The sequence below is a fragment of the Colletotrichum tamarilloi genome (genome assembly GCF_030869305.1).
Source record: "Colletotrichum tamarilloi strain Tom-12 chromosome Unknown Scaffold_160.1, whole genome shotgun sequence".
NCBI classification, from domain to species: domain Eukaryota; kingdom Fungi; phylum Ascomycota; class Sordariomycetes; order Glomerellales; family Glomerellaceae; genus Colletotrichum; species Colletotrichum tamarilloi.
In genome coordinates this window covers 14,050-30,068 of record NW_026849543.1, presented here as the reverse complement: position 1 = coordinate 30,068, position 16,019 = coordinate 14,050, and the positions used below count along the sequence as shown (strand labels likewise).

The 16,019-nt window shown below is 54.9% G+C and overlaps 6 protein-coding genes across 6 annotated transcripts; 3 read left to right on the top strand and 3 right to left on the bottom strand.

Moving 5' to 3' along the window:
• Window positions 1-161: 161 nt before the first annotated feature.
• CTAM01_15388 (subtilase) lies at window positions 162-2,547 on the top strand (the record flags this gene model as incomplete). The annotated part of the gene is made up of 3 exons (XM_060531385.1): window positions 162-305; window positions 359-1,426; window positions 1,489-2,547. The coding sequence occupies 3 exons, from the start codon at window positions 162-164 to the stop codon at window positions 2,545-2,547; spliced, it is 2,271 nt and encodes a 756-aa protein (XP_060374036.1).
• Window positions 2,548-2,650: 103 nt separating this feature from the next.
• On the bottom strand, window positions 2,651-3,412 carry CTAM01_15387 (DJ-1/PfpI family protein; the record flags this gene model as incomplete). The annotated part of the gene is made up of 1 exon (XM_060531384.1): window positions 2,651-3,412. The coding sequence occupies one exon, from the start codon at window positions 3,410-3,412 to the stop codon at window positions 2,651-2,653; it is 762 nt and encodes a 253-aa protein (XP_060374035.1).
• A 1,170-nt stretch (window positions 3,413-4,582) lies between these two features.
• On the top strand, window positions 4,583-7,399 carry CTAM01_15386 (uncharacterized protein; the record flags this gene model as incomplete). The annotated part of the gene is made up of 2 exons (XM_060531383.1): window positions 4,583-5,233; window positions 5,288-7,399. 2 exons carry the CDS (start codon window positions 4,583-4,585, stop codon window positions 7,397-7,399), a joined length of 2,763 nt encoding a protein of 920 aa, XP_060374034.1.
• A 727-nt stretch (window positions 7,400-8,126) lies between these two features.
• Window positions 8,127-9,414, bottom strand: CTAM01_15385 (peroxidase; the record flags this gene model as incomplete). Its single annotated transcript, XM_060531382.1, has 2 exons — window positions 8,127-8,339; window positions 8,416-9,414. 2 exons carry the CDS (start codon window positions 9,412-9,414, stop codon window positions 8,127-8,129), a joined length of 1,212 nt encoding a protein of 403 aa, XP_060374033.1.
• Window positions 9,415-11,379: 1,965 nt separating this feature from the next.
• On the bottom strand, window positions 11,380-12,756 carry CTAM01_15384 (WD repeat domain-containing protein; the record flags this gene model as incomplete). Its single annotated transcript, XM_060531381.1, has 1 exon — window positions 11,380-12,756. One exon carries the CDS (start codon window positions 12,754-12,756, stop codon window positions 11,380-11,382), a length of 1,377 nt encoding a protein of 458 aa, XP_060374032.1.
• A 1,870-nt stretch (window positions 12,757-14,626) lies between these two features.
• On the top strand, window positions 14,627-15,794 carry CTAM01_15383 (ATP synthase F0; the record flags this gene model as incomplete). The annotated part of the gene is made up of 3 exons (XM_060531380.1): window positions 14,627-14,700; window positions 14,765-15,022; window positions 15,089-15,794. The coding sequence occupies 3 exons, from the start codon at window positions 14,627-14,629 to the stop codon at window positions 15,792-15,794; spliced, it is 1,038 nt and encodes a 345-aa protein (XP_060374031.1).
• Between the last annotated feature and the right edge of the window lie 225 nt (window positions 15,795-16,019).

Below are 16,019 nucleotides of genomic sequence, written 5' to 3'. Positions count from 1 at the left end.
CACGGGCAAGGGGTTCAGAGGCGCGCCCATCATATCATTTGAATTTTAGACGTATAAATAAGCAAATCATGTAGGTAAAATATCCTTGGCTTCCTCGTAGCTATGAGCTGTAGGACTTTGATGTTCCTTGAGGTTCTTTGTACCGCAGAAACCAGCTCAACATGGTTGCTCTGAGAGCATCGCTTGCGGCATTGGCCGGCATCGCGGTCTTATCCTCTGCATCGGTGGTGGAGAAAGATGTGACGCCAGTTTTCGAGAAGACAAATGTTCCCGGCGCGTTCATTGTTGAGTTCGCCGACGATCAAGTCAGTTCGCCAGCTTCACCTGCACCCATTGGCGATTCTCTAACACGTCACAGGATGTCACTGGATTCCTCAGCCAGCTGAAGACAGAAACCGGCGCGACCAAGATCTCGCAGCGCCTCAACCTCCACTCCAAGATCTTCAAGGGTGTCTCCATTCACGTCGAGGGCTCCAATAATGAGACAGCCTCGAAGATCGCCGGCCTCCCGCAAGTCAAGAAACTCTGGCCCGTCCCCCTGATCAGCGTCCCAAAGCTCGACATCACCTGGACCGGCAAAGACAAGACTCCATCCAAGTACAAACGCCAAATAAACTCTACAGATAATTGGCCACCCCACGTCATGACGCAAGTCGACAAGCTCCGTGCAAAGGGCTTCATCGGAACAGGTCTCAAGATTGGCATCGTGGACACAGGCATCGACTACACCCACCCCGCCCTAGGCGGCTGCTTTGGTCCAGGATGTCTCGTCGAGTTCGGATCCGATATCGTGGGGGACGCTTATGACGGCGCGAACGCGCCCGTCCCCGATGCGGATCCCTTCGAGAACTGTCTCGGCCACGGCACCCACGTCGCCGGTATCATTGCTGCCATGGAGAACCCCATGGGCTTCACCGGTGCGGCGCCTGGGGTGAAGCTGGGCATGTACCGGACCTTTGCGTGTAACGGCCAGACGACTGGCGATGTTCTGCTTGCGGGCGTTATCAAGGCCTTCGAGGATGGCAGCGATATCATTACTGGATCCATCGGAGGTCCTAATGGTTGGGCTGGAGAGGCGTTTGCCGTGACTGTCTCGAGGATCGTGGATGCCGGCGTTCCTTGCACTTTCGCCGCTGGCAACGAGGTTGGCGGTACAGAAGGCCTGTTCGGAATCAGCACACCGAGCACTGGCGACGGGGTGATGTCCATATCATCCTACCAGAGTCAAGGAGCGGATAGTGAGGGAAAGGTGTCAGCTTTTACGAGCTGGGGTCCGACCTTCGAGCTCAAGCTTGCGCCGAGTTTTGGGGCTCCCGGTGCCGGTATCTTGAGCACCTGGCCTGTTGCTCTTGGTGAGTATGCTGAGGCATCTGGCACTTCCATGGCAACTCCTCTAGTTGCCAGTATCGTAGCTCTTGTATCTCAGGTAGGTTCTTGCGGCGAGAGCGACGTCTTCCTAGCCAGACTAATCAGACTGACATCGAACAGGCACGGGGAACTAGGGATCCTGACTTGATCAAGAGGCTGCTTGCCTCAACCGCAAAGCCAAACCTCTCACAGAATTACGGAGTCGACAACATCGAAGCCGGCCTCGGCCCTGTGCCACAACAAGGAGCCGGCATGGTACAGGCCTACGACGCAGCCTACACGACATCAGTTCTCAGCGTAGCCAGTCTCTCGTTCAACGACACCGACAACTTCATCTCCGACACCACGTTCACTATAACCAACGTCGGGGACACAGCGGCAACGTACAACGTATCCCACATTCCTGCCTTGACCGCCACCACTCTCACGGACATTTATCGTCAGAGCTCTCCCGAGCTCTTCACGACGTACGCGACTCTGACCTTTGAGCCATCCAGCTTTAGCTTGGAACCCAACGCTACCGGTGAAGTTCGCATCAGCGTGGTTCCTCCCAAGGGTTTGGACGCCGCGACCCTCCCACTGTACTCTGGATGGGTCGCTCTCAACGGGACCAACGGTGACGGCGAGATCGCGCTATCGGTCCCCTACATCGGCGCAGCTACATCTATGAAGAACATCACAGTCTTGGCTGCAAATCGCCTCATTTTCAGTCGCAGCGACGACCCAAGGAGCCCAGATGTACCCGCAAACACCACATTCCAGCTTCCCGCTCCGGCTGCGCATCCCGACTGGGCCTTACCCTTGGCAAACACTTCGGACCTTATTCTCCCCCTTGGAGCGTTCCCTAACCAGTTCTTGTGGCTGGTTATGGGAAGCTTCGAGGTTCGTCTCGAGGCCGTGCCAGTCGCGTCTCCGGCGTCTGAGACCAATTCAGATGCCCGAGATAACGACCTCGGTGTGGTGACCCTTGGAAGCGTAGCTGGATATCCCATGACCTATGTAAGGCCCATTGGCTGGATGAGCCCTTGGGATGGTAGCTTGGCGGATGGCTCTTGGGCGCCAGCTGGCAGGTATCAGCTCAGCATCTTTGCGCTGAAGATCATGGCGGATAGAAGCTTGCCGGAGAGCTGGGATCGGTATGATTCCCCAGAGTTCATCATCCGTTACGTAGATGCATGATAGATAGCCTCTCAGTGCACATGAGCAAGGTAAGTAGAACAGCTCTATGCGATGGTGAAGATTTGGAGACTATTGTAACTATTCAACCATTTCATTTGATCGCTTATGCTGTCGGCCTTGAGGTCTTGTAAAACTGGTTTAGCGCCAACTCTTCAAATGCAATGGCCTCGAGTGCCATCTTTTGTACAAATCCAGGATCGAAGTTCTTGTTCAAGTATGTGATGATCATCGAAAGGCCTAGAGTCATGTAACCATTAACAATGAGCAGGGTGTGAGCGAAACAAGTCTTACCAGCGCCGGCTCCACCTCCAGTCCACAGCTCGCCCTTCTCCTCGCCCTCATACTCCTTCTCCTCGACGACCCATCTCTGGTCAAGCCACTCAGTCTCAGGGTGGACCTGCCTCACAAACGGCAAGAATTCGCGGTTCGTGGTGCACTTCTTCCCCTTCAGCACCCCAGCGCTGGCCAACCAAGGGCTACCGATGCACGTTGTCAACCAGACCTTGGTCTTCGGGTAGGCTTCCTTCATGAAGCGGTCGGCAGCGGGAGAGCGATGGCTGGGGAGTGGGCCACCGATGAGGACGAGATCCAGATCTCGAGGGCAGTCGTCGTAGGTTATGTTCGGGACGAACTTGAGACCGGGCGTCATCTCGGCGGGCTCTAGCGTGGACGAGATGAAGTAGAACTTGGTATCTACTGGGTGGTCGGCCCATTGTGCGAATTCGGGATCAAAGTCTTTGACTTTGTTGTAGTATTCACGAGACAGGTTGCCGAAGAGATCGATGCCCATGATGTCGCTCAGCTGCACGGCCTCCAACATTACGCCGATGCGAATTAACTTTTTAGATCCCAGCGTTGTCGCCATCTTGCCTGTTTGAAGACTGGGTTCTTGGGACGGAATCGGTGAATCAAGTTAGTGTAAAGTGAGTTAAACCACGATGGGGAGCTAGAATCAAGACAAACAGAACAGCGATGCATCAGCCGTAAGAGGTAATGCTTTTATACTTTCCCACAAGAAACAGAAACCAGCTGTCTCCGCACTGATGCAGTGTGCATCCACCTCCCTCCGGCTTTCCCCATCAACGCCTTACTCAGCCGTCCTTGCACATCTTCATCCGTGGTACTCAAATCGTTGTAGGGTTACGTTGGTCTCCATTTTCCCCTTACGCTAGGCTCCAAGCCCATCTAACGTCCGATCGTTGAACCCAATCCCCGTCCCCCGAGCCGAGTGGCTTCGGGGCAGTCCTCACCCTAAAGCAAGCACTCACCTTGCGTGATTATTAGCGGCCGCCCCGTGCGCTAAGAGAGGGATAAACGGGTCCAGTGACCAACTCCGCCGGCCCCGATCCGTGATTAGCTCCGAAGGGCATCGGAACTTACAAGTAACAGGCATTCATCCATTCAAGCTGTGGGAGAGGTCGTGTCCCGCAATTCAATGACCAGGCATCGATCGGACGCCAAGATGATGGTGTTGCAGGTTACATCACCGTCTTCTGCCTTGAGTTAGGAGTTAACATCCTTCTTTCGAGGCAGCACGATTCCTAACTTACTGCTATGATCTGAGACTGATCGGACGTGACGTGGCCCCACACCGACCCGGCAATGCAGGCATGTCTTCTCTTCCCCCGGATTTTGCCCTGCCTGTTCCGTTGGCTGCCTGACAGGGTACGTATCTCGGAGCTGCATCTTCGACGGGCAGGCACGGCGGTGGAAGTGGGGTCTCCGGGAGCCCGGAGGAACGTTGGAACGACACCCGAAGCCCGACTTCCGTCCTGAGGCAGGCGGGACGACAATGGAAGTCTTTCCTTACGACTGATACGTGTGGGATTTGCACAAAGAATATCTCCAAGTCTTTCTGCGAGTATCTTGAGTGTCAAATGACCAAAAGCCCACATCGTCAGGGTAACACCATCGATGTAGCGTTGACGCCGGGCTTCATCTTTTTCGTTCTTGTTCGCATTTTCTCATCTAGGATCACTGCCCTGAGAGACCGAGTTCGAACTTTTTGCCAAAGACATAGACATCACAGTGCAACATGTCCACCGAAGGAGTTGGGCCAGCCGAGTATGCGTTGATACAAGAGTTATTCATCAATCCCAAGGTCTACATCCCTACGCACCTGAAGCATATCGCTAAGCGCTTGCGAGAATCAACTTTTGTTGAATGTACGAATCATCTGGAAGACACGCCTGATGTCCAGTCCTTTGCAATTCCAGAACCCACCTTCACTCCCGAGATCGATGTGCAAGATGACGGAGCCGACGATATCCTCGCAAAGTCCATCCAAATATTTCCTCCGGGAGACATTCTCAAGCTTTCCATAGAGGCCACCATACCCCACATACGATTCTCGCACGCAGTCTCGAAGCTGGAGCTGCCGTCCCTAAGAAGTGACCCGAGGCACGACCTCAAAGCTCTCGGTCGAGCAGTCGGCGAAGCCCAGTGTCTTGACTTCTTCCGCAAGCCTAACCCGTTGCCTCGCGAGCCTGTCGATAATACGAAGGATGAAGGTCTGGGTCTTCCGCTCTCTGCGGTGCACTTTCACGATCAGCTTGCGAGAGAAGCCGAGCTTGAAGAGCTTGACTACACCGAGGAAGACCTAGCATACGCTGCAGAGTCAACATTCGTTGATTGGTCCAAGAGGGACTTTGACCAATTGATCGATCTTGAGATGGTTCCAGCTATGGTGGGAATATTTGGTTTGGCGTCGTGTAAAGAATCTCGCTAATAATCTGTCCAGGACAGAGTCGAAACCATGACTCCACCACTGATTACCATGCCCTTCGAAGATGTAGAAGATGCAGAGTTGTTTATACCGGATGCCGATGTCTGCGAGATACCTCAGTTTTCAGATCCGGAGAGCCTTCTCGAAGAGGATCTCGAGGAATCCCGACACAACCTAGCCGTGGCCTATGATGATATCAAGTTCCTAGATACCTCAACGTCGGACATCCTTGGCATACCTTCAGACACCCCTAGCTTCGACATCCCCACTCCTCAACGAAAGGGCACAGCACCAGCCATGGAGGTCCCTATCCTGCCCATGTCGGACGACTCTACGTCCAGAAGCGAAGAGAAAGACGCCTTTCGGGCAATCTTACGCGATACTGCTGGATTTAATTCCATTAGCCTTCCAGGACCGTTAAGATCCAGCCCATGCTCGGAGGAAGAGTCAAGATTCAACGAACAATTCAACCTCCTCTTAACAGAGAAAGCAGACACCCTGGCACGGAAGCTCGAACAAGAGCAGGTCGAGGTAATTGACGCCATTGCCAGAATGCAGCCTCCAGTCCTCGATTTCAGAGCACCTACACTAGATTGGGAGGGAGCTACCCGAGGCCCCGAAGAGATGTTTCTTTGGGTCCGCTGCCAGAACTCCGAGCAGTTCGCATCGCCACCTTGGCCACGGAATCGGCAAGAACAAAAGGAGCTGCGATGGATCCCTTTCCCATCTTCCCTAGGTCTGGTGGAAGTCGGGGAGTCCGTTGGAGATGACAAAGTGTTGCAACGTCTCCTTGAAGGGCGACGATCTACGAGACTACCGACGAGTGCCGATCACGTACGGCAAATACATACACTCAAGGCGATACTTCCAGACGATGATGACGAGGAGATCCCGATGCCTGATGACGGGGACCAAGCCCACAGTAGCTCACCTTCCACAAGAGAGGACCTCATGCAACTTATTCGAAAACGCAAACACGAACAAGCTGCCAAAGATGATCACATAGATCAGGTGTCGCCGACTGTGGGCGTTAAGCACCGTCGGACAACTACAACTACACAGTCAAAGTCGACGAGGTCCTTAGGGCAAAGCTTGCTCCTCGGAGTAGATGAAACCAATGCCGCGGGAAACCTACTCGCCAACTACATGAACCTACGAGGTGCGAAACGAGTCACAGGGAAATTCGAGCCGTTATTCCCAATTACGAAGCGCAAGGATGCTCAAGCTCCAATGTCTGTAGTCGGACAAGTATCATCGAAGCCGAAAGCACAAAAGGCCCCCGTCGATGCTCCTGTCCCGGCCATAGAGCACACAAACAGCCCCTCCCGCATCATCATTTCTACCGCCCTCCCGCGAGGGATCATATCAGCCCTCCAAGCTAACCTATCGGGCATCGATCTCGTAGACCGTGACTTCTCACGACACAACAAACGCGTCTGGTCCCCGGGAAGCGTAGAGACCGTAGTAAAGCCATCCCCGCTATCCTACGAGGCCGACATCATCCCTTCCCCAACAACAGGTATAATCATCACAACTATCCTCAAGGTCCGACAGAAGCCCCTTCCAGGATCCCAAACACAGCTCTCTCAACTCCGCGGCCGCGTAGCAAGAGTCGCACCGCTCTACGAACAACTGACTATCCTCGTCTCGGAAGACAACCCCCTCGCAGAACACATCGGACCGCTCAGCGCAGCCGACGCCGCATCGTACGCCTCCTTCGTCGCTTTCGCATGCTCCCTCAGCAATAGCAGCGGCTGCACCATCGACGTGGTCTACGTGGCCGGCGGCCAAAAGACACTAGCCCACTGGACGTGCGCCCTCGTCTCGACGCACCTCAAAAAAGCATCCCACGACGTGCAGCAAGTCATCATGTCGGAAGAGACGGAATGGGAAGTCTTTCTCCGACGCGCCGGCTTCAACATGTACGCGGCCCAGGTCGCTCTCGGAGTCGTCAAGGGGGGTTATCCAGTCGTAAATGTCGACAGCGACGGCGGCGACGGCAACAATGACCAAGACTGGACGCTCGTGCGGTTCCTGAGAATGAGCCCCTCGGAGAGGGCGAATGTGCTCAAGGGCTTTCTTGGTGGTGGGAGTCTGGTGGACAGAGTCAGTGCGCGTCTGGGCTGAAAAGCTGGAAGGGCTGGCTGCGAGTGGAAGGTGTTCGGAAGCTGGCGAACCCATCTGCACATAGTTCGGATGGACTTGATGAGTGTTGTGGAATAAGGTATAGGCGTATGCAGGAGGAATCATACGTACCTTGCGTCGAACCTGCGCGTGATGCGTGTGATTAAGCTTCGCTGCAGACGAGGATCGGTTGGCTCGGGCGAAGGTTTTGCGCGCGGGTTGGGACCACCAGGCGATCTGAATAGGACAAAAACGTCTCATCATCGGTCTGCCGAGACGGCGCTGTCCACTTGCCCAGTGAAAAGAACCGTGTCAGGCACACACCTACTATACCTCTTCATTGCAGGCGGCCTTGCAGATTCTTGTGATGCCGAGGAGACCAAGGGCCAAGACATGTCGTGAGCAACTCTGCTGCAATTCTAGCGCTTTCTATTCAGAGATATGATGAGACAAATTCGAAGAGAACGTTGATATTACAAGTAAGAATAAAATAGAAAATGCTTCCTGAAGCTCGCCTCCTATTCTAACAATCTTGGTCCACGCCATGTTGAGGCCAGCCTCGGCCCATGTAAGTCGTGACTCTTTTTTGGTGGTCTATGCATGCAACACCGAAAACGCCTTGGCCCTATTTTACATGTAATGATATGGTACAAATAGGTGGTACAAAGAAAGAAAACGGATGAAGACAGTATGTACGCTGCAAGGAAAAGTCACACCTATCCCTCGCATTCTATATGGCATTGGGAGGAATCTTGTCACCCTTTTCGAGCGCCTGCTTGATGGCTTCAGAGTTGATGACGCTCCCCATGACCTTTGTCAACAGGTCTTCATCAGGCTGCTGGAAGCCCGGGCGGAAAGGCGGCAGGGCCTTGGTGCATTCGGTCAAGTCGTTGATGTTACTGACACCAAGCAGAGACATGCGGACGTACTCTGTCGCATAAGCCTAAAGTTTAGGTTGTTAGTCTCGGGAAGTCTATCCAGATGGGACGAACGTGTGACGCCGTCAGGAAAAGTCTTACCTCGTTCCACATGAACTGACCGCGCGGCCCCGCTGCGAATGCCTTCCAGACCCCATTGGTGCGCGGATCCTGGGAAACGTTGATGTCGCTCTGGAACTTGAAGACGGCAGGAGGGGCATTGGGGTTGAGCGTTTGCTGGTAGTAGGCGATATCCCAAGTTCCGGGTGTACTGTCTTGGGGCGAGTCGGCGCGCGAGGGATCAACGAAGCGTTGCTGGCTGGTGCTGTGCGCGCCCATCAGGGCGACGAGGCCCGCTGGAGTGAAGGATTTGTCTGCGAAGAGCTTGAACAGCTTGGCTGAGCTGTCGGATGGATCCGGCAAGAGCTTCTTCACCGCGGGCGTTGTAGAGTCTTTGCGACCAACAAAGGTGCGGACTCGGGGTCCCAAGGGGCAGGAGACAGTGGCAACGTTGGACGCAGTCTGGATCAAATCGGCCATGGAGATCTTGTACCTCTTGTACTTGGCAAACCAGCCCTCCATGATATCACAGATCTCCTCAAGGCCTTTATTGTCGGAACGCGTCTTGCACTCGTTGGCAAGAATGATGGAGCCATCGGCGCCAGTGCCGCCGGTAGATTTGGACCAAGACGCCGCGTCATGGAAACCAAGGCGAATAGCACCACGTGCGACATTGTTGCAGCGCCCGGCATTGCCCACCATTTGTGCCGCCATATCGTCGGCAATGTACTTCCAGATGCAGCATTCGTCTTCTCTGCACTCCGCCGAGTTCTTGGGCGGAAGATCAGAGTCATCGTAAAAGCTCTTCAGGTCCTGGCCTGGAGCCTCGGCAGTCAAGATGTCCTTGATTGCCTGACCGGTCGCAGTGAGTTCGCGGCCCCGAAGCGTAGCAAGATCGCCAATGAGTTCTGTCGAAGGACCGCCACCGTCCGCTTGGCGAGCCTCGAGCTTGGCATCGGCCATCATCTTATTGATGTCCATACCGGGGCGAGCAATCACAACACTGGCCAGAGCGGCAGTGATGAGAGACGTAGTCTTCATGATTGTCACGGTCCAACACTAGCGACAACAAACAAAGAATAAGCGATATAAACGATTGGAACGAATCGAACACCGCCCGAAGGTCAGGATGGCTGCAAGTCGAAGCGAAAGGTGGTAGAGTTGAAAGCGAGAGATGCAGTGCTGGCTCGAGATACCGTAACGAGAGCGATTGCCATCGCCAATTATATCTTAGTCGGAGTGCGTTACGGAATGTTCTAAAAAGCTTCTTTGACTTCCGGCTCATGGACAGCCGGCCGCTAGGACAGCGAAATCCCAAGTCTGATTCCTGACATGAGAAGATGCAGATGGAGCAGCTGCACACTTGGTCGTTCAAGTCCGTCCATGTTACATGTCTCTGAGACAGGCCCCGCGGCAGCGGCGATCCAAGCAATCTTCTCGCTCAACGTTTTGCTTTCGGCCGGTACCGTCGGTCAGCTCTAGGCATCAAAATTGGATAGCGGTTCCGAACAATCGCCCAGAGTATCCCTGTCGATGCCATGAAGAGCATACGCGCTTCAGATGCCATCGATGCTGGTTGTGTCCAGTCAATCGGCGGGGTCGTTTCGCTCAATGCCCTGCCACGAGTAGATAGACCACGACCTTATTTTGTGGGATCTGATGTCGATCGGAATGCGACCGTTGCTTCTCATTGTGGACAATGTAGCCAAGGGAGGGACGTCTGCACGGCCACTGATAGGCGGTCGATGCGAAAAGTCAGCGGGGAGCCTCGCGATTGCAGCCAAAGAGGACATGAACAGCGGGAGCCAGTTGCTCGTCTGAAGGTTATGGTCTTTGTCGGGCTAAGGCTGCAACGTGGGGCATGCTAGTCAGGAACGACAGTGTCTGTCCAGAACGGGGAATAGTCTAATGGCGAGAACGCTTGGTCGTGGCGCCGTTCAAGTCGGACAGAGAAAGTTGTGTTTGAAGGCCTCACCGGCGGTCCGTGTGACGGAACCAGCGAGGAACTGACGAGGCTTTCCAATATGGAGAGAATGGCAACATGGTGATGGTGGCTTGCAGAACTCAGCTGAAATGTTGTTTGCACAGTCTCCGAATCGGCCGGCCAGGTCGGCGATGACGAAACTGCTGAGTTGAATGCGCTGATATCACCCGTTCGGCCGAAGAGACGTTGCATGGATAAGAATACGATGGCATGTGAAGCCTATACTTCGGTCTCTCCATTCGTATGGTCTTGATATCCGCTGACATGAGCTCGGGTATGCGAGGCACAAGCTGGTCTCTCAGCCTCTGGAGTCGACATTTGCTTCAAGCACCTGCGGCTGACCTCTTGGTCCCTCCCGCAAGACGGCCTGAGCCAGTTTCCACGTCCTCACTCCACTTGTCGAGTTCCATCTGATTCGCCGGGCAATTCTTGATCCGTGTGGCTGAACAGTCTGGAGGGACAGAATAGCTCGGATGACTCTGGGACTCGACGCTCCTGTTGATCGGCGGCGGAACCGAATCTGCACAGAACGACGTGAGTATGGATAAGCAATGGGTGTCTTGGTTTCTTTTCAGTAATTTTAGGCCGCATCAACATCTGCGGCATGCCATGCAAAGGGATGCGCTTTTTGGCTATTCGTAGATCTTGGCTTCAGTCATCCGAAATCATGTTGTCGTTACGCTTGCATGCTGAGACCTCGGCCAGATTCAGATACACGCCAGGCCATCGACCTCGCCATTACAACGGAGGAATTAGGGCCGTATCACGGTAGCCGGAGTCGTCGCATGATCATCACCTCCAAACTAGTGTTGTCAGACCAGAACCGCCATCATGTTTTCAAGACAGCAAAATCCTTCTCGTGATACGTCTAGGGCGACTGACTTGCATGTATCGTTCCAAACCCTGCAGTAGGATGATGCCCTTGGTCTGCGGAGTCATCAGAGGATTCGGGATTTGATACCAGGCGTGCCAACGAGGCGCCTCGCCTGTTACAGACCAAAGAGCATTCGAAATCAGGTTGCTCACGATGCCTCGAAGCCATCGGCTGGATGTTCCATTGGACCTTGAGCCAAGGTCCAGACTTTGAGTGATGATTCGGAGCTGATGCATGTCGATGCCAGGCGGGGCTGGCCGTCGTTGCCCGCGACACCTAGGCCATTGTCCAATTCCTCATCCCCATGGCTGGCCCATCCGCCAGAGCAAGTGGCGATTACCGATCCTGTGGGGTGGACCCCTGAGCTCCCGACGGGAGATTGATGGGCAGCCCAGTCCCATGACTTGTCATGAACGCCCTCTGTGCAGCCAACGGCTTCGTAGACGAGGACTTGGCCAGTCTCTGTTCCCGCCCATAGCTCGAAACCACCGGACGATCCACCAGTACCAGGGAAGACGTCGCAGGCCAGCCTTTGTTGGCTGTTGGTGGTGCGGCCCACTAGGACGCTCAGAGGCTGGCCTGTCCCACGCACATCGTAGACGAGAATGCCGTTTGCCTGTCGCTCATTGATGGCTAGATAGCGTCCACATGGGCTCCATATGGTTTGAACAATGCCGTTTCCCCCGATGTCTCGGCCGAAGTGAGACCTGTCAACGCCTTGGATGCTCCAGTTCGCAACGGCCTTGTTTGTTCGAGTCACGTCGTAGAGACTCATCCAACGGGACCAGGTGCCGGCGGCGACGATACAAGCGCCAGACTCGTCCGGATATTGGCTCGACAGCGCAGAGACCATTCCCTTCATGCCAACGCCGCCACCTTTGAGGAGATGCCGCTTGGAAGGGATGGTAGGGATGGTCAAGATGGGACCATCAGAGCCAGTCCGTGATACGTCAAAGTGGTCGAGGCGATTTGTCGAGCCGGCTAGGAAATGGGTCCCAGGCCAGGACCACAAGAGGGACTCAGGGCAGATGTACTCTTCTGTCTCCCGTCGGATAAGCTTGTAGGAGCATAGCGGAGGCGAAGACTGAGAGTCTGCAAAGACGTGGTAGAGCTGGATAGGGTGGTCTTTGCAGCCGAGAAGTGCAAGCTGGGTTTGCGGGTCGGCCAAGGAGAAGTAGGGTGAGACAGCTGCCGAGTAGAAGGGTTCCGGTAGACGCAGTTGCCCCTGCGGCGTCAACGTCCGGGGCCGGCCGTTGGGGTCGAGGAGATCTGCCGGCAGTACGTAGGCCGACAGCCGGTTGTCGGACGTTGAAGCGATGAGTGTTGTGCCGTCAGGAGTCCATTGGACCCCGCGAAAGAAGCTCTTGTGCTTTCCTGGTGGATCAGAATCTCTAGCGGCTATCTCGGAGGAAGCTACGAGGTCCATGGAGGGGGCGGAAAGATGGGAGGGGTCCTTGGCCGAGTTTGCTGGGTCGTAGTGTTGCTGCATGGGGTCTGCATCCTTGTTTTCCGCCGCGGGATGCATCGTTGATTAGGGTTGGAGGGTAGGTGGGCGATATTGAAGATACACTAGCATTACTCAGTGGTGGGTGTGATTGGCGATGGAAAGTGAGGCTGGATCGCGCAGGGCGTTGAAGAATCAAGATTCTGCAGGCGTGAAGATCGCAGTGATATCGTCCAGGAAGCTAAACGGGGGTAGAATGTGCAGGTATTTGCCATTGAGAAGGAGCCAAGGGAATGTGGAGGGATGGATGAGATGCTCCCCGAATCGTGTTGGCGCGGTGTGCAAGTGTCAGTGGTGATGTGATTGATGCATCGTCTTTGCCTTGAATTTGAGGTCAAGTCCGAGTCGAGCAATTGGCAAGAGGAAGATTGCAGCGCTGTGTCTGCATTACTGCATTTTCAATTGTGACCCTGGCAAGAGTGGAGACAGCTTCGGTGAGAGGCCCTGATTGTTGCCTTCACCACTAGCCTAAACTGGCTCACCACCTTCTTCACCGACCAAGTGGGTGTGCAGGTGAAGGTCGGGTCATCATGTGGTCCGTTTCCGCTGTTGGCGAGGAAGGCAGTACCTAGCTAGGTATCTTACCAGGCAAGTTGGGGAGGGCAGGCACGTTGATCGGCAGTAGAGCCCCAGACCTCAAGCGGCTTCCTTCCTCAAGCACCAAAGCAAGGCAAGGTGAGGTGAGGCGCCTCACATACTAACCTAGGCAGTTACGGCACGGGTTCTTGGGAGGTTTTTTGTTGTAAAGCCCCAAAGATACCGCGACTCGTGAGTGCCTCCCTTCTATGGTGTTAGGTAAGCAACGGAGCGCTCCTGCGTTTCAGCCAGGGCAGATTCAGGTACGTAGATACGGACAAGACACTACTGCGGGCAGGTGCACTGCGAAAGGAGTGGAGGTCACCAAGACAGCGACGTCATGGGGGGAGCTAGCGATGCATGTTCCTGGTCCTAGCGCTGATTGGGGAGGGACTTGCCGCCTGCAACGCCGCACCACGCTGACACTCCGGTGACCCTACCAGCGGAAGGTACCTACTCCATTGCTCTGGCCTGCCCGCTGCGAGCCTGTGACACGAATTTCGCAGGTTGCACTGCGCCGTCCATTGTTTCCCCGTGCTCCATGCCTCTCCCGTCCTCACCTCAAACCGTACCTAAGGTACCTAGGTCACCCGTGTGGCTTTCCTTCCATTCTGACACCCAATCTCCAACCCCGCTGGTGCCGGACTTTATTCCTCCAAAGCACCACAACCAGTAAACCGACTCGACAGCTCGATTGACCTTCCAACACTCAAGTGTCCTTCTGCCTTGCCTTTGGTGCCCAGGTACTGTGGATCTCAGCAGGTGAGACCTTGGAGACATTCTCTCGACCCGTGGCTGGTCGACTCATCATCTCTGCAGTTTCCTGCGTATTACCTACACATCAATCTGAGCCAGGCAGGCCATCTCCTGTCCTCCATCCACTACCACCGCAACTTGCAGCCAAGTCGCCGTGGGCCGGACTCTCTCGCGCCCATCTTCGCTGTTGCCGACTCCATCGTCCCGTCTCTCTCTCTTCTCCATCTCTCGACGACTGCATCCCCACCCAAATCACCGAACCACCGACAGGAGCGAAGCCAAGGCGAATCCAAAGTCCCGCGACTACTTATTCCTGACCTTCCGACGATTACGCAATGCTCGCCTAGCTGCTACTTCCTCTTCCATCTTGCCGCTTTGCTTTGGGTTTCCGGGACCCCGTCATCCTTCCTCTGCGACGCGACCGACAACCCGCCTGTGGTTATACTCGAGAAAGAGCTGGTGTCACTGCCCACCAAAACAGCCGAGGCTGTTCATTGCAACCCACTTCCGAGACCAACGCCTGCACATTGCCATACTCCGGACGGTCCTGCTACCAAGTATGGTTGTGACAATCTTTGACGACCGCTGCGCCGAGCTTCGCGCTCCTGGCTTCCTCAATCTGACGATTTCCATGTGAGTCCAGCTCTACGAAGGGTTTCTGTATTATGCCAAGCAACAGCTAATTTGTTCCACACAGTATCATCCTCATCGGTCTCATCGTCTCCTACCTGCCGCAGCACTACCGAATTATCGCCAGAGGTACCTCGGAAGGCATCTCGCCATGGTTCGTCTTGCTGGGAGTCACGTCCGCCACTGCCGGCTTCGCCAATATTCTGACCGTCCCGCCCTCGAGACGCGACATTGCCTGCTGTAGCGAATTGGGTACTTTCGAATGTGCTGCTGGCTTACTCGGAATCGCCCAGCTGGGCATGCAATGGATCTCCTTCGCGCTGATGTGAGTTTCCCCTCCCATGTTTGTTCGCCAATGGCACATACACGCACTAACTCGTGCCTCCGGCAGCCTTGTCCTGTTCCTCATCTTCTTCCGGTACGACAATGCCACTGTTCCCGATGAGGAGCTGGTCGATAAGCCACCCTCGTGGCACACTGCTATAATGGTCGGCTCCGTGAGCTTGATCCACGGCCTGCTCGTCATCATCCTGACTGTGGTCTTCACCACCGCGCTCAGAGACCACCTCGACTTGTGGGCAAATTTCCTCGGCGTCATGGCCGCCGCTCTTGCCGCGGTCCAGTATATTCCGCAGATCTGGACAACCTACCACATCAAGCACGTCGGCAGCTTGAGCATCCCCATGATGTGCATCCAGACCCCCGGCGGCTTCCTCTTCGCCGGAAGCCTATTTGCCCGCCTTGGCTGGGAAGGATGGAGCACGTGGGGCGTTTTCGTCCTGACTGCCTCAATACAGGGCGTTCTTCTCGCCATGGCCATTTACTACGAATTTCAGGAGCACCACGGAGAGCCGCAATCTCCAACCCTCGTCGACGAGCCGAGACGCCCTAACCCGACCAGAACATACTCGGAAGGTTGGGAGCAGGGCCTTCCTGGCCCTTACACGGCCCATCCCGAACGGTACGCCGACACAGAGGAGGAGCTGGAGCGGTTACAAGACAGAGAGGAGCGGCAGGTTGAGCGAGAGACGAGACCTCTGCTGCGTCCAGGCGGCATTGGTGACCCGCACAAGAATTACAATGCCACGGACGATTGAGTGCTCCCAATTAGAGCGCTCTTAAATTTGTTTTAGCCTGGCAACGTAGGATGTAGCAGTACTTATTTTAATAACGGGGAGACCTTGCAAATACTATTCTTCTTTTCCCCTTTTCTAGGCTGAAATACATCCCATTCGCGAAACGTTTTCACAGTGACCTAATCATCGGCGTGTTTTTTGACGGTGATGCTATACTTACCTTTGGCCTCGAGATACTCGCCCACT